Here is an 18,104-nt window from a genome sequence, read left to right on the forward strand (position 1 = left end):
GTGGCAGCTGAAGTGACATCTATGTGGACTGCTGCCTTTGGCTCCATCTGTCCCAGTTTGCTACCTCCCCGTTTTACCACTCACCTATCTAGCTCTGACCACCCTGTAAATCAAAGACTGATGACTACCTGACCCCAGATTAATAACCCAAAGCTTTAATCAAGAAACACTGGGGAGAGCAGTGAGTTAATCATAATTCCTAAGCAGTTCAGCATGTAAATTCTGCAGCTTTCAACGGGATTTCTGTGCCTAAATCACTCATATGCACGTGAAATCTTCCCTCATGACTCAGTTATCTGGAAAAATCACATTTCACAGAAAAAAAAGGCAATCCTGAGCTTTAATACTTAGTTGCTCACCCAGTTTTACGCACTGCAGAAAACGGCTGCATTTCTTCTGCTTTGTTTCAATGTAGATTCACAAAGCGTGACTCAAATCACATTTTCTGCAAATAAGCTGGACTAGAGGCAGACATTTCAGACAAGACAGTAATGCACAAATTAAGGTCAGATGACAAAGAGCTAGAAGGTAAAAAGAATCAGGAAAATGATGACTGAAGAATTTTTATTATAATTTTCCTGAAGTTGATGCCTGAGTCCCCTTATCCAACAACAAGCAAAATGGGGGAAGAAAAAGAAAAAAATACAACAACAAGGAAATGACACAACTGAACTGACTGTACCTGTAAAGAATGTAACATTTAAGGCACATTTACCAACAGGACTGCAGCACGCAAGTGACTAAGGGGAAAAAAAGAAAAAAGGAAGTAAAACAAGACAACAAAGGTTGGCTAATTTACTTCTGATGTCATATTCCTGCAGGGAAGCATGACAAATTCTTACCCATCAATTAGCTGTCTTTTTGCCCTATGAAGAGAGGACAGAAGAGGAGGGGCAGAAAGCAATACAAACCACACATGCCCGCGGCAGACAGTTACGTAAAGCTGATGCACCGCCTGCTCTTTGCCCACAACACACTCACTCACTTTGCTGCAATTCCAAGTGCCAGCTTTTTAAGAGTAGCCTGGCTTGAACATTTTTAAGCTGTTCTCTAGTTAAAACACAGACACACAAGAAAGAAGAAGATTAAGAATGAAGCTTTAGTGCTATTTCTAATGGAGATAAAAAACAAGAGAAGCTGAGGATTAGCTTTATGATCTGACATTTTCTGTTTCGTAAGAAGTCATAAAACTGTCTTGTTGTGCTAAAGCTCAAAAATAAATTGCCTGCCATTCTTAAAGTCCTTTAGTTTAACTTACTTGAAGAAATGACAAATAAAAAGAGGCAGCAGCGAGACAGCCCCTTCAACTTCGGTGAAGTGCTACTGTCACTGCCAGGAACAGAAATGCAAGTCAGTAATTCTTTCGATAATAATGTACACATCTATAATTCTTTCTATTTAGAAGAGATCTTGCCCTGAATACAGCAAAACTAATCAGTTAGAAGGCAGAATTGGTACAATTGGAAAAAAAAAAAGAAACAAAAAAGTGTTTGCTATTATTCATAAAGAAGAAAAAAAAAGACGTACAGTGAGCATTGCAGAACTGGTCAGATTTCATCAGCTTAGCACTAGGGAGTGGGATGTTCACAAAACTAATGCGATATTAAGCACGTTAAGTCATATTTCTCTTCTGTATTTTGTCCTTCAAAATTAGGACACAATCATAAAATATGCAATAATCTATTGCTTACTACCTCTCATAGCCATTATGTAAGCAAATACACCATAACACTTAAGATCGCGTGCTTGAATAATCAGGTGCTAATTAAGTGTATCTGCAATCGCCTCGTCCCTTCCATTCTCTGATCCAATACAGTAGGTAAATAACATTATAAAAATCTCAATGTCTAGCAGTCAGTTATAACAGAGAGAAGATAAAACCACATGCATTTTCCTATGGGATAGTAATCAGTAATATCATATTTTAAACTCTGGAGTACGTCAGAGATTGAGGTAGCACTTTCATTGTGACTTACAACAAACTCAATGGCACTTCATGTGCTATAATCGCAAAGGCTTCAGAGAATACTTCCTTAACAAAATTCGGTGACACGAACTGACCACAAAGTTTAATATACACAGGGAACCGACTAGGCCAACTCCTGCTGTCGAATATTAAGATTAGCCCTTTTGGAAGGCCGCACAAAAGAGCATTTACCCAAAGTTAGGCACCAGCATCACAGCTGGAAGTTCCTAATCAAATGTAACATAAAAATATTAGAGGCAAATTATTTCTTCATTCCATTTTACCATGTTTTTTCCTACTCCTTTGAGTAGTGGAATTAAAATTTCCCTAAAATTTAATAGCATATACTTTTAAGGCCTTTTAAAACATACCCAGGTTACCTCAGGCAAGCTGGTGTTTGCAGGCTTTTAAGAAAACGCTCTGCCAACATTTTTGTTCTCTGTCACAAAGAAGAAAGAATGACTTTCAGACTTCTGCTGATCCCAAGCTATGGTAGGGTGGCGCAGGAAAAGAAGTGAGCTGGAAAGCACTGACCCGTAAAGCACTTGGCGACCAACTACCATATCCTAAAGGCATACGTCACTCCTGAGAAGTCACAGGGCACTAGGTGTGTTCGTCAGCCATATGACAGTCCCAGTATATACTCGTCCAAAAAGCATACAGAAATCTCCCACACTGTAAGACTATCACAATAAATATTCCAAACCTAGTCCAAGGGTTTTCCTATTACTATTTTTCAGATCATAACCTAGGAATAATCTAAGCACCAGCTTTTAGTTCTACATACGCACAGAAGTAAAAACTATTACTACTGTGGACATTGTTTTCACTGCTCAAGCTGTAAAACACAGTAAGACAAATAATTCAGGATTTAGGTAGAGGACTGTAGCAAAAGTTTGAATTACAGGCAGTAGCAAGGATTTCAGACTTCTATAGTACAACCTTACATATGTAGCAATGCCATGAAGTACAAGGAACTGAAGGATAACATTGAAACTCCTGGGGAGACTGACTGCACCTAAGTAATTTTTGCAAGCAATAACCAGAAAAGCCTAGATATTTTGAGTATAATTGTAATTTTTGCAACCAATAATCAGAAAAGCTTATATATTTTGAGGATAATCGATATGAAGGCAAGGACTGCAAGATGAACATAACTCATGTTAAACTAATGACTGCGAGAAACAAGCAGTACAATCAATTTGGGCGGGAGGAAAACCTCTGCATCCTAAATGATTATTTCTGTGGTGAGGTGCAGGAAGGAAAGAACGGAGATTTAAACTGGACTCAATGAAGACTGGGCTTTACCCGAGGGCGCTCGTGTGTGCGCGTGTGTTTGTGCCTGTTCACACACTCAGAGGCTTGCTGAAGGTCAGTCTTCTGCGTCTGACAGTCTCCTGCATCTAATCTCCTGTAAACCAGCGTACACGTGTGTGCGAGTACACACACACACGGGTTTCCAGTACACACACACACACGGGTTTCCAGATGACAACCCACACTACACCCCGTCCCTGAGCCAGACAGCTGCGAGCTACCACAAATAAGAAGGTTTTAGGGCAGAAACGCCGCTTGGCCGCCAGGCAGGTATTGCCCTGAGGCCACCGACCCGACCCCTCCCCAGCGAGGCGGGGGCGAACGGCCGCCCCGCTTCCACCGCCCCCTCCGCCCGCCGAGGCCCGCCACTCCCTCACCGCCGTGGGACGCGGTGGGGGAAAACCCGCCGCCCTCCCCCTTCCCAACCGGCACCGACCGCCGAGGGAGAGCCGGAGGGTGGGGAAAGGCCGTTTCCCGTGCAGACCGGCAGCGCGGCCCAAGCCGGCCGCCCCCTCAGAGGCCGGGCGCCAGGGCTGCCGGGTGGGAAAGGGTGAGGGGGCCGCCCGGGCAAGGCCCGGCTGTCAGAGCCCCACCACCACCGGGGCAGGGGAGGGGACGGGGCGGCGCTTGGGCCCGTACCGGCGCTGGGGAAACGCCAGGCGGTCCCTGCCAGAGCCCCCAAAAGAACGGCGGGGGGGTGGGGGGAAGGGCCGCCCCCGCCCCGCCGCCCCGACCGGCGGAGGGAGGGAGCGGGGACCTCGCCGGGGACGCCGCACTCACCACTCGGTAGCGGCTGGCGGGCTGGTGGTGGTCCATCCCGGCGGACCGCAGCTTCTCCAACCAGCCCTACGTCCCTGGGCCCTTCCCCCGCCGGCTCTGCCAGAGCCGCCGCCTCCGCCCCGGCCCGGCCCGGCCTGGCCGCCCCCCGCCCATCCCGAGGGCGGAGCCAGACCAGGATCCGCCCCCGACAGAGGAGGTGCCGGCAGTTCCCCGGCGTGGCCGGGCGCGCATGCGCAGGGCGGGGGGCGGCCGCCATGTTGTGGCGGGCGGCGCGGGGGTGAGGGAGGCTTCGGCTGCTGCCGCAGGCGGGAAGGGCCGCGCTGTCGTCTTCTTCCCACCTCCGCCAGGCGCCCCGGCGTCCCTCCTCTCCCGTTGTGTCCATCGGGGCTGCTGAGGCCGTGGTCTAGCCTGTTGTCATTGCTGTCTGCCACTGCTGAAGGCACTGAGGGTTGCTGCGTGCCGTCCATCCACTAGGCCGAGGGTGTTGGAGGGACTGGCCCTGCCGTGGGCCTGTATGTTGTGTGGTGATGAAGCCACTGACGGTGCTGGCGGCCATTCTCAGCTCCCGTTGTGCTTGGCACCTGTGAGGCACCCACCTCGGGTATTGTGTCCAGTTTTGGGCCCCTCACTACAGGAAAAATGTTGAGATTGTGGCCCGTGTCTAGAGAAGGGCAACAAAGCCAGTGCACAGACTAGAGAACAAGTCTTACAAGGATCGTTTGAGGGACCTGAGGTTGTTTAGCCTGGAGAAAAAGAGGTCGAGGGGAGACCTTACGCTCTCTACCTGAAAAGAGGTTGTAGTGAGGTGGGGGTCAGTCTCCCAAGTAACAAGTGATAGGACAAGAGGCAATGGCCTGAAATTGCACCAGGGGAGGTTTAGATTGGATATTAGGAAAAATTTCTTCACTAAAAGGGGGTTATCAAGCATTGGAACAGGCTGCCCAGGGGAGCAGTTGAATCACCACCCCTGGGGGTATTTAGAAGACATTTAGATGTGATGCTTAGGGATGTGATTTAGTGGTGGTGGACTTGGCAGTGTAAGGTTAATGGTTGGATGCCATGATCTTAACAGTCTCTTCCAACCTAGACAATTATGTGATTCTTCCGAGGTGGCATAACTTGGTGTCCAGCTCATGACCGAGTGCTGGCACCTCAGCCCTTTCCCCACTCCATTCTGTGAGGCTGTTACGTCCCACTATTCCTCACTCTGTTCTGTGAGGCGGTTACGTCCCAAACCTATGTCTTGCCTAGATATTTATCTCCAAAGGGCCAGAAGAAGTAGGATATGGCACAGAAGACATCTTAGGGACCTGGGGAATGATACCGAATAGGCACCTGCCTAAAGTAATTATGAGTCATGAGCCCATTTGCCCTCTGTTCCTTTGAAGCCAAAGCACCGTTCTCTGGCAAGAAAATGTTGTGACTTTCTTCTCATTTCTTTCTCCTATAACTATAAATGTTTATCTGTTTCTGACCTCCTGGGGTAAAAACAGAGAAAAACACGTTCACCCATAGTGGCGCATCAGATGAGAATGACTCATTCTGAGGTTCTCAAACTGTCGAGAGATGTAGCTGTGGTACGAAACAATTTCGAAATAGCTGTAGATGCAGCTCCGAGCTGCAGTGGAGAGGAGTGTCTGTGTGTGTACTGGAGTATAACTGATCTGTAAAGAAAATGCTCTCACAAAAGCAGCTTCTTGCTGTCACTAATGGCTTGCACGCAGAACTTTATCCTGCAGCTCAGGTCATCGCCTTTATCCAGGCTGCTTGTTAGTGTGGGGGCTGACCTGCACAGCGGGGTAAGCGTTTTCGTGCAGGCAGTCATTACTGATAAGCTGGGTGAGGACCTGAGGGAGTGAAGTTAAGTCCCAGTATGCGCGCGTAGGAGGGCAGAGAATTGTAGAGCGAGCTCAGAGTTTTGTTTCTAGACGTGGGTGGGAATGAAGATACACGGGATTACGAGGGAGGAGGAGGTGGAAGCGTGAGGCCCTCTGCGTGTACCCAGGACCTTGCTCGCAGCCCAGATCTGGCTAATGCAATGGTTACTAAAGCTACCCAAAGAAAACAAGTTTGGGAAGTTCGGGCCTACTCTGTTCTTCGTTGCATTTGTTATGTTCCTAATACAAGAACTCTGTTGCACATCAGAAGCCCTAGCAGTTAGGAAACAAAGTTGGCAGAGAAATACAGGTTAGAAATGGATTAATTTTGTTATTTTCCTAACAGGATTTCCTCCTTTTTCCTCTTTACATCTACACATAATGAAAGTTTTTATTATTCTGTCTTAAAAGGAACACCTATTAGTAAAGGTCATACTGAGTTTAAGAATAGTTTGTACAGAGTACTGCACTGTGCTTCGGTTACCAAATAGAAGGAAAAGCTCTTAATTATATTACCAGATTTCATGGCAAATGGAATTTGGACCGTTCATGTAATAGGTTTAACTTCTAGTGTCTTCTATATTTTTAGAAACAAATTTTCCCGAAGTAAACTGTTTCCAAAATGTTGCATGTGACATCTCAGCCCAAGAAGACATTTCCTGAAAAGTGGTGTACAAATCGGAAATGGAGTGTTGATCTGAAATTTTGAAAATGCACCTGACATTCATAGTTTCTGTTTTTCATATCTCAGCTCTGTGGAATACACTGTACTAGAAAATCAAACTTGGGCATTAGTTAATAGCTGCCAAATAGCATTTCAGTCCATAAGTGTTGGAATACAGTTAAGTAAGCATTTATTAAAATTAACTTTCAGTTCTGAACTTGTGCAAATCACTTCTTTTAAGGGAAGAAAGGACAGTAGGCAAGAACCAGAATGTCTTTACTAGGGAAATGAGAAAATATTCCATAGAGCTTGGGAAAAGAGTCAGCAGAGGCAGGGGTAGATTCAGTAGAGGTAGTAGAGGTGTGTGAGGGGAGGTAGTTTCATCATACTTAGGGACAAATTTTGGAAGGGTGATACAACTTGTGAGATACACGGAGACACAACTTCTTTTTCTTCAGGAATATTATCAGTGTACTTACGGAACTTATCTTCAGAACAGACAATGTGACTAACGTAGGCTTTAAATATATCCATCTTTCAGTTCTCATTCTTTCTGGAATGTTACAGCTCTTTTTTTTTTTCTTTTTTTCCTAAGCTATGTAACTGGATAGGAGGCTATGTCATTTTACTAGTAGAAGGTTAAAAAGGAAGGTCATGCATTTCTGCCAGATGTTCGTATTTTCAAAATAGTGTTATCTATATATTTTAACTGTCTGGTTCCAGAGGTTGTGGCTATGGCATAATGTTAATCTATAATGCAAAGTAATCAGCAAGCACTAAGGCACCTTTAAATCACAGAACCACAGAATCAGAATGATTGAGGTTGGAAGGGCTCTCTGGAGATCATCTGGTCCAACCCCCCCTGCTTAAGCAGGGCCACCTACGGCCAGTTCCCCAGGACCATGTCCTGATGGCTTTTGAATATCTTCAAGGATGGAGTCTCCACAAGCTCTCTGGGCAACCAATGCCAACGCTCAGTCACCCTCAGAGTAAAAAAAAAAAAAAAAAAAAGAAAAGAAAAAGTGTTTCCTCATGTTCAGAGGGAAAGTCCTGTGTTTCTGTGTGTGCTCGTTTGCCTCCGGTCCTGTCACTGGGCGCAACTGAAATGAGCCTGGCTCCATCCTCTCTGCATCCTCCATTCAGGGATTTATGTACACCGATGAGATCTCCCCCTCAACCTTCTGAAGGGGTCCCAGGCTGAAGAGTCCCAGGTCTCGGAGACTTTCCTCACAGGAGAGATGCCCCTGTCCCTTCATCATCTTGGTGGCCCTTTGTTGGACTCTCTCCAGTATGTCCTTGTCTCTATTATACTCTCTTGAACAAAATATATATGTACAATTATGCGTGAGAAATGTGCGTTTCAGAACTGTTAGGACTTTATTACATAGATGAACAAGTCATGTTGACTAAAACACTTTAATACTAGTTTTAAGATTTACTTTTTCAGTTTGACCTTCATAAACCTTAAGGGCCTACCGTGACGGTAATGGTTAGCGCTGTTTTCTGGATCCTGCAGTAAATTGATTATTGTAAAAGATCTGTATTTAAGGGAACATAAATAGTGTTCTAAATAGCATGTAAACAAAATATTGACAAAATGATATTTAAAATAAAGTATTGCTTTTTAGGAAAGAAGAAATATGATTGGTGTTAGTCAGCAAGTTTACAACAGCTTAACCTTTGCTCCACCATGAAAACGAGCCAAGAAAAGAATCTTTTTGGTAGTAATAACTGTTGCAGGCTCAGTTCTGCGAAAAGTTGACTCAAAGGATGTGATCTGAATTCAGACAAGTCTGAACGTAATTGCACAAAGGCAAGCAGTACAAGACTGTAGGCAATTTTAAATTTGGCTTTAATTCGTCATTCAGTCAATGGCCGGCAAATAACAAAAGTGCTATGTTTAACTTCACGCTTATTCACTTCTATAAACCTATTCAAATTTTTAAGATTTTTGATGGAACTTACACAATAGGTAGAATTTCAGAACTAGGTTAATTTTGTCTTAATAAACATATATGAAACCAATACGGCATATTTATATAATTCTGCAGTTTTGTACTATTTTAAGTAAATATTATGCTTACTGTCCTGTTTTGCTTGCTGTATAATTTAAAGAATTTAGAATAAAAGCTGTACATTTCTATCCAAAAACTGAACAAAAAAATAAAATTTCAGTTTTTGTAGCTTAATTTTGCGTCTCCAGCATTGGTTTTCAAACCTCTAATACAGATAACGTCAGTGGGAAATAAATAGATTTTTCCAAAAGTAAATCTAATTAAATTAATGCACCTAATGTGCTCATGGACTGACCTGAAACCAGGCTGTGAATTCACTGATTGTATTTGTTTTCCTCACTATTTTCAAACTCTGATTATAAACTATTTAGTTTTACTTCCAAGTTCTTGGTTATGTAAACCGTGCAAAATTTCTGATCTCTGTGTGGGTTTAGGTGGCTGCTTTAAGCAAGAACTTGGCTTAAAGAAATCGCTGGGACTGAATTTCTTAGAAAGAAACAGCAAGAGATTGGCTTGGTTTTCTTAATCTTTTCTTCTCTCTCTTTTTTTTTTTTTTTTTAGGCAACGCAGGCAATGCCAGAGCCATTGTTGACAAAAATACTAGGTTACTTTTAAGATTTTGCAGCTGAATACAGTTTTTCAATTACATCGTCATCTTTGTCCTTGGATATGTCCGAATACCATGCAGATATATCTACAGCAGCTTTAAATGTCATTACTGCGTCACAGAGCTCAGGGTGGGAAACATCTCAAATATTTTCCTTGGTCTAGGATGGATTTTGCAGTTCTGCGCTGATCTCTCTGCTGCCATAGCTGTTTCCTGTTACTCAGAGACACTTTTAAACTATTTCAGGTATATTCTGACAAGCTCATCATAGCTGTGCGTAGCTGCGCTTTGTCTAAACTGGTAGCTTAGTCAGATCCCTCTGTCTCTGTTGCCTCCCTTACAATTTACACTAATTACCTTTGCTGGCCACAAGCACGGTTAAAGCAGGAGACTATAGAAGTGAAGGACCACCATCTGCCAAACAGGCATAGCTATGCATCAGACAAATTCAGGGAGCCAATGCTCACATGAGCAGCAGTACAGCTTCTTCAGTATAGCTTGGTGGGTTTTGCAGAAAAAAAAAAAGCATAACGGGTTGCCACTGAGAGATTAGGCAGTTTTGTGGAGCAAGCTGTGAATCCAGAGGAAATGGTACAGAGTCCATAAAGGCTGAGGCAGCGCGTGCTTGTCTCCGAGAGGGGATCCCTCTTAAAGTCGTATTTCCACGTAATGTGACACAAGCTGGATGTTGCTATGAAGAATGAATGCAGAGGGTGATGGCGTTTCACACGGGTGACAGAGGAGGGTCTAACAGCGAGTAAAAAGGATTTGCTAAATCCCACCTCTTTGGAGAGGCATGCGTGCTTTGAGAGAAGTCACCACAGAGCAGAAGAATCACAGCAATAAGCACATGTGTGCCAGTTTGAAATTGTTCTCTTTAAAGCTGGTTTCTCTCTTTATGAGTTTGTGACTGCTTTTTAGAAAATGGTTTGTAATAAGATATAATAATTTAATTATTTATATGTGTAACAAACACCAGTAGTGGACGCTACCTGAAAAAAAACAAAACAAAACAAAAAAACCCCACCTGTATTAATTACAATTTTTAAAAATGCATAGTATAGTTTTTAGTGGTTTTTTCAGATACAGATACGATCTTAAAAACCTAGTTTGACAGTACTGATCCTATGCTGTTATGGAAACAAGCAATGTTTAAAAAACCCTGTATGGCTTTGAAGTTTCCATTTAACAGACGTGGTTGAATGGAATGTGCAGAAGTCAGGCAAAGTCAATAAAACTGATGACAGTAAAGTAGAAAAACAGAATAAAGAATGTAAATATGCACTGAATGAAGGAATGTGGGAAATATGTGAGAAAATACCTCCAGTTAGAAAAGAGAGGACAGAAAAAATATCCCCAAACCCTTGAGATCTGTTGGGAAAAATGGAGGAAATGGTAGAAAATACAGATGGTAATATGCCTTGTGGATTGAAAGTCAATATAGATGGAAACTGCAAGAAGAAATCCATTGCTGTTATGAAGTCCTATTTAGACAAAACATTTCCACTCTGATCTTGGCAACACTTGTCTTTTTTGTACTATCAATAAGGTACAATTAAGTAGAAAACACTTTTAGCATGTATTCCTTAGGGAAAATATTATTCAAACAGTTGTTAAGCCGTTAATCTGAAAGCTACTTTGTTTTTAAATCGGTTGTACTGAAAAAAATCTGAACAATTAAGGCCTGGATGTTATCTGAAAATCATTTTGTTATATACAACTAGAAGAGGAAAGGCCAAATAATAGATACACAAGTAATCCCATGCTCTCATAGGTGCCAGTATTGCTTTAAAATATTAACTGCCATGCATGGTCTCTGTCCTGCAGGAACAGAGGGAAGCTGAGTATATATTCACGGTAAATTACTGCTAGGTCAGTAAGTCTAATGTATTGGCATTTCTCCTAACACTTATAACACAATATAATAATCTATTTGAAAAAGCTATAAAGTGAAAACGATATTTTCAGTATCAAGACGATGCTGATCATTCAAATTAGATGTCCTGTGACACACCGTCCTGCACAGTACCGATAATGGTTTTGTTCTAAATAACTTTTGGTCTGTTCATCATTATAGGCATTTCCCATATATACAGCTCTTGAGCAGGCTTTATGCCCAAATCGATTTTTGTCTATATAAAATAAATCTCTGCAGAAATTACAGACCCAGCATGGATAAGCAAGGAGCTCCTACATGAATTCAACCATAAAAAGGATAGTCACAAGATGTGGAGCAGGGGCAGGTGACCCATGGGGTGTGCACAGTGTATCTTTGATAAAGGTATGTTTTTTCAGAAAAATAGCAGAAGGTACTTAATCTTAGTGTTGTAGCTCATTTTTGTTTCTATGATATCTCAGTTGATTAGCCCTTTCTGGCTGGGAAGTTAAGGGCTAATTTTGCTCATCACAGAATAAGGGGGAGAAGCAGAAAGAGGGAAAAGATATACAAGAGGTTAATTCTAGGCATAGGAGACTAGTCTCCTGTACTTCTGGAACTGTGTTCACATGCCGGCCATATTCTCTTGGAGGTGAAACCCTTGTGGGCATCAGCCACCATGCTAGTTCTGTGATGTGGCCATAACAGAAAAAAAAAACAACCAGGTGCCCATGTCAGAAAGGAGAATGAGTGACTGAGGAGCAGGGCCATGGCATGCTCCAGCCGTAAGTCTGTAACTTAATAAGGACATTGAGCAAGCATTAAGTGAGTTTGTTTCCTTGTCATTTGGAATACTCTGCAGTGAGAGCTTCCAGAAGTGCTGAATCATGTGCTGACAACACTGCTATAAAGCTGTTTGCACTGACAAATATAATAAGCAAGATGTTGGGAATTGAAAATGGGAGCCTCTGTAAAATCTGCAGGCAATGTTAAGTCTCAGAAGGAAGAAAAGGCACTTAACAGGAGGAGAAACAGTTGAAAAATGATTTGCAAGAACCCTTGGGAAACTTAGAAAGCAACAGATGTGAGAAACCTGGCTGGCTGATACTTTGAGAGAGTTTGACTGGAACTAAAAAATAGTCCTTTGCTCCCTGTACTTATGGATCTAAGATTGCTTTCCTAGATCCTGTTTCCATTGATCATGTCCCAACTACATTTGAAGGATGGACTCAGGCATGCATCATTTCAAATTTCGTAGCCTTTGATATATACCATACCAAGTTTCAACAGAAATGAAGCCCAGAATTGGGAACTGAAAGGGACCCATAGTGTTTTCCAGATTTTTTTTCTGGTATTTACAACTGGAGATGAAGGTCCGGGTCTTTTGCAAGAATCCCAGCAAAAGTGAATCTACATGGAGCAGGTATAGTGACAAGTCAGGAAGTACTACAGGAATATGACTGCAACTCAGGTGTCAGCAAGCAGCATGGAACGTTGCTTAACTAAGCACATAAATGTCCACTTGGAAGGACATGCTGATCTCGACTGTTTCTACTCTGAGGCAAATGTCCCAGTCATGAAGGAACCGTGGTATTTGTTGGGCTCATTCAGACAACATCAGAGTTAAAAGTGATAGAAAAGCTGTTTCCAAATGTGTAATGTACCAGTCGTTCTGACATATGAGCTCTCCCAGAGGTAAAGCATGTGTAGATAAGACCATGGTATCTGCATTTCAAAACAGTTTTGCCAAGCGTGTGCTTTTCAGGAACGTTATTTGATCCTAGCACTATCAGAACTAGGTAAAGAAAAGGTTAATAATTCACTCTCCTTGAAGCTCAAGGAATGCATTGCCAGGATTCAAAACACATTCAGGACACTATAGGCAGGACTGGGTTCTTCAAGTGGCATCTGTTACAGGTCTGAATAGCTCTCCAGACCCTTCAGCCTTAACAGCCCAGCGCGTATGGTGCTGCCACTACGAGTAGCAGGCTTCAGGCTGTGTGTGAAGCTGACAGCGCCGGCCTTAGGACATGTCAGGATCCACATGGACTTGTCTTGACCTGCCTGGAGCTTGGATTGAGTTTGTTTAGCTGTAACAGCAGTCGTCTGATAACCAGGTGACTGTTAACCTGATTTGTTTCAGCCTTTGCTTAGCTTTGTACAGTTGAATGGTGTAGGGCTTATTGTAATATACATTTTTATAAGTAGCAGATACAACATGTAGTTTTTCTTTCTAGGGTGACCTATCTATGATGCTAGAATAAAAATGCAGCGTAGAGAAGTACAGGCATACGATGATAACTGCAGCCTTGAAAGTGCAGACACAGGATGATAACAGAAGCCCCTGGGTCATAAACAGCTCAGCAGTATAGTCAGTTACTGGCTGTCAAATGAATGCAACCTTGGGACCTGGGTCAAACAATTTAGGGGTAACAAAAAGAGCAAAGAACAAGCATCCGATATATGTAAAACTTACCGTACAGTGCAGATTTGGATGTAATAGGGAATTTTGAACAAATGAATAAGGAGCAAGTGGACTGTTAGCAAGTACATAATAATGACACTAAGCGGACCCAAGAGTAAGGAGAAAGAAACCATCAACACCAACATCCTATTTCCAGAAATGAGGAGGAAGAACCCCCCAGCATCATACCTCTTCCATGGATGACACCCTCCTCCCAAGACGAAAGCTGTCAATCTTAGGACACGATCGCTTTGTCACCAGAATGACAGTGGAAGGGTGAGCATAATACTAGAGAAAGGCACAATTACGATAAAGTTTGGATATTTCGGTTTTCACTGTATCATTATTGGGACGAGCCATAACGTTTGGACAGTTTGAACTATAATTGTTGGTATCATTGTACCCAGACTAATAATAATTCTTTGATTAGACTGTCAAGACTTTAATTATATCATCAGTAAATTCCCAGTTCGGCATAAAACACGTGTGACCCTCATAAACTGCACAAGTTGTAGTGCACCACACTGGCAGGGGCAACCTGAGCTGTAATTTAAACGCAGCAAATTAGTAACAAGTTTGTAGAGAATGTGGGCAACCTAGACTCATAAAATGTAGTGCAGCCATCGACTGTATTGATCTGATTTCCACTGACTGTGATGGGCATGTAACTCATAGGTGGGCATCTAGCTATGCCCTGTGTGCCTTCAAAAAGCTGCAGAACGTTTGTTTTGATGTTCTCCTTGCATAACTGAAAAGATCCCAGGTGAGCAATGGGGATTTGTTTTTCCGCTACCAAGGGATGAGCAATGGATGGATGGATGCAAAATAGAAAGGATAGAGTCACAGAATCGTGTAGGTTGTGAGGGAGATGCAGAGGTCAGCTAGCCAAACTCTCTGCTCAGAGCAGGCCCGGTTAGACCAGGTTACTCAGGCCTTGCCCAGTCAAATTCGGGGTATCTCCAAGAATGGAGAATCTGTTTCAACTGGAGTCCACGTTTACTCCCTTCTCTCTGTCGGCTGTAAGAAGGGCTTCTTAGCTAACTTTAGACAAGGCTTAATGAAGCGTTGAGGAGATCAATGTAGAATCATGCTAGCACTGTCAAATGTGTCATGCGTTATTGATTGGTGTCAGAGAGAGGACGCTGGTCTAAATGTTTGCGGGTTTTTTTCACAGAATCACAGAATCACAGAAACTTCAGAGTTGGAAGGGACCTCTAGAGATCATCTAGTCCAACTCCCCTGCTAGAGCAGGATTGCCTAAACCACATCCCTCAGGGCTGCATCCAGGCAGGTCTTGAATGTCTCCAGAGAAGGGGACTCCACAACCTCCCTGGGCAGCCTGTTCCAGTGCTCTGTCACCGTCACGGTAAAGAAGTTTTTCCGTGTATTTGAACGGAACTTCCTATGTTCTAACTTGTGCCCGTTGCCCCTCGTCCTGTCACTGGGAACCATTGAAAAGAGTCTGGCACCATCCTCCTTCAACCCACCCTTTAGATACTTGTATGCCAACTTGTTTTGCCTGACTCAGTATAGCTACGCTGCTTTTATACAACCTTAATTTTCTTCCTCCTTCAGCAGTTTTTGAAGATACAGTCATAACTCTGATCAAGCACTCAGACGGAGGGAAGCTCCCCTCACGTAAACTCCTCATGTACTTTTTAGAAAAAGTAGCCAACGGACACAAAAATATGGCATCCTACCAAGGCATGAATATTTATAGCACCAGATGTTTGAATGAACTAGAAGACCCTTAACTCCATCTGAACCAGATTCCCATAAGATAAGAACAGAGCTAAGAGGGGAAAAAAGACAGCTTTTCAGGCTTTTTTTCTGAATCAGAGAAACATGAGTACCATTTCAGTAGGAGAGAGGTATTTTCTTGTAATGGGAGGCTTGGGATACGTCACAGAATTAGTAGCCTCTGCTAATTCTGAGAAGGCTACTTACCACCAGGGTAGAGATAGCTGATACAAAGTTCAGATTTAGCAAAGGAAAAAGCGGTATGGATCTTTGCTGTCTCTTGTTACTCTGCTGTTCCTAAACATTATACCTGACATTTATTACTGAAAAATGTAGTGATTCTATATCAGAGAGAGTAATAGAGAATCAGTCAGTATTCAGGAAATCAGTGCTGGTGACCTCTATCTTTTGGGATAAAGAGGCTGATGCCACACTCTTTGATACTACTTTTGTCCAAATCTAGCTGGCAAATTAATACATCCAATAGATCAAGTTGCTAATTCATTTCACTATTAGTACTGTTGCCCCTAAAGGTGAGTAATTGTGTTTAGTGCCTGTGTTTGTAAACTCCATTAGAATTGGTTTATGTGATCATCACGTCACAGTCATGCTATAAGAGCTCTTAAATCTGAAAGACTTAACTACCTATACCAGAAAAAAGGAATTTCTGTGCAAAACCAAATGATTTGTTCAAAAATATTAATGAGTCAGAGTCTATTAATGGCCCCAAAACTAAGTGACTGGCTTCATTCCCAACAGCATGAATAAGAAAAGTAAACACACTAAGGAGCGACTAGGCTGGTTTCATTCTTCATTTCTTCAGTACAGCAGTCTGGCAATATTTAGGACACAAGCACAATCCCAACAGACATTGTTAACTAGAGTTGTGTCTTCAGTATGTGCACTATGTCCACCACAGCTGGAATATTCATAGACAAGTGCTTAAACTTGGTTCTTCAGAAAAATAAACCGCTGTATGTTGACTTCGTATTGAATTTCATGCAGAGTTCAAGATTTGAAATACCTACCTCCAAATCTGTGATTATGTCCATGATAACCAAGAAAAGATGCAGATCCACAACCGCTCTCTCTTATTTTCACAATATGAAGCACGCAAAAGTGAGTGTAATGATTGCTTGTGGGTTTTGAATAATCACTCCATGACTCAGTATCTCTTGTAGACTGTAAAATTTGCTATGACTTACTCTTCTTTTTGCTTCGCAGTGCAGGGTGTAAGCTAATTTTCTCTCATAGTAACACCCAGACCATGGTACAAACTGTCCAGTTTCCCTTTATGAGAGCAAAACAGAAGAGGCACCTGATGTGCAGCACCTCAGCAGCAGGTATCTCATCAAGAGGATGGCAATGAATGCAAAAGGACATAAACAGAAGTTTTCTGGTGTTTTATGAAAGCACATAAAGTTAGTTGTCTAAGGCCGTAGGAGGATTTTAAACGTCTGTCTTGAGTTTAAGACAGCTGAACACATGCGTAGTTGACAGCAATGAGAGTTTATTTCTGAATTGCAGGTAAATGTAGTGGAATTGCTGTTGCTGTGAGCCTTCCTATAGAAAATGCATAAAGGCACAGGAATGAACTCTTCCTGAAGGACCATTTCCTTCCCGTAAATTTCTATGGAACAAAAGCAAATTTCCTGCAAAATCTCTCATTCACCTCACTGAGAGCAGAATTGGGTGCTTAAAAATGAAAGAGGATAAAACCAAGGTTATTTAGCAGCTAACTGTAAGGGGAAGTATGTTTTCCCTGGCTACTGCAGAAGAGCTACTACATTGTCTGGCATTCCCCTGAAGCAGTGTCCTTGTCTGCACAGAGGCTGGATGAAAGCTCTTGCACCACCTTTTATCAGAGGAAGGCACAAATGCTAAAGATGTTGTGCCAAAGTACACATTAGTATTTGATTTTTTTAAAAAATACCATTGTGTCCAAAGCTAAAGAACAAATACAACTTTATATTTTTCCTGTATCTTGGTACAATAATATGTTGTCACTTCAGCCAAGTATGAATAATTCACTCAGTGAATCATCATCATTTCTTTTTAAATGAGGGTAGAATAAGATAATAGTGACTTTTGCAACAACAGTTGGTACCACAATAGTATAACTTCCTAAGGTTAAAATAAGCATGGCTAAAATAAACATCTTTGAACTGTAAGGGCCGGACACTTCGCATGTCCCTAACTGTTTCGATATGCCCAAAGGCACAAACCAGCTATAAAAACAGGATTCCTAAATCCCTCTGGAATAAATTCTCAGGTGTCATCAAGCTGCTGTATTGCTCCAAAACTAATTTTTTTTTTTTTGTAAATAAATTATTTTCTGGAATAGAGTAGATACTCCATGAATCAGCACACAGACCACTGGAATTTAGAAAAAAACATAGCTATAAGACACTGTTAACTTAGGACAGCTATTAGACCTGCCCCGGTTCAGGGGAAAGTAATGTTGGATTACTGCAATTGTTTCCTTTTGTTGTCTCCCTTCACATTATATTTGTATTACACAACTTACCAAATCAACTGGAAATGCTAGATTAAAAAAAAAAAACAAAACCAAAAAGACCACACCCCCCAAAAAACCCAAACCAAACCAAGACAAAAAATAAAACCAACCAAACAAACCCCCCCACGCTTTTCCATCACTTCAGACGTTAGGTGAGGGTCATCTGAAAGGCCCTAGGGCACTCAATAGAGGGCTGGCAGAACCTAGGGGATACCTCAGCTTTTTGAGTTGTCAGATGGCATCTCTCTGAGAAACCTGAGGGCCTTTGAAATGGCAACTG

At 42.4% G+C, this 18,104-nt stretch overlaps 1 protein-coding gene across 5 annotated transcripts in view; it reads right to left on the reverse strand.

Annotated features, from left to right (window-relative positions):
- The window catches only part of NDFIP2 (Nedd4 family interacting protein 2), a 44,756-nt gene extending 40,551 nt beyond the window's left edge, over positions 1–4,205 (reverse strand). For 4 of the 5 annotated variants that reach the window (XM_074563327.1, XM_074563337.1, XM_074563308.1 and 1 more), the window contains exon 1: positions 4,064–4,205. In XM_074563327.1, the coding sequence (XP_074419428.1) occupies positions 4,064–4,099 (36 nt within the window). In that variant the 5' untranslated portion in view covers positions 4,100–4,205. Of the gene's footprint in view, positions 1–3,660; positions 3,904–4,063 lie in introns of those variants that run through there. The other variant, XM_074563347.1, reaches the window with a different exon arrangement.
- Positions 4,206–18,104: the final 13,899 nt, after the last annotated feature.

This window comes from Larus michahellis, chromosome 1 (genome assembly GCF_964199755.1).
Source record: "Larus michahellis chromosome 1, bLarMic1.1, whole genome shotgun sequence".
NCBI lineage: Eukaryota > Metazoa > Chordata > Aves > Charadriiformes > Laridae > Larus > Larus michahellis.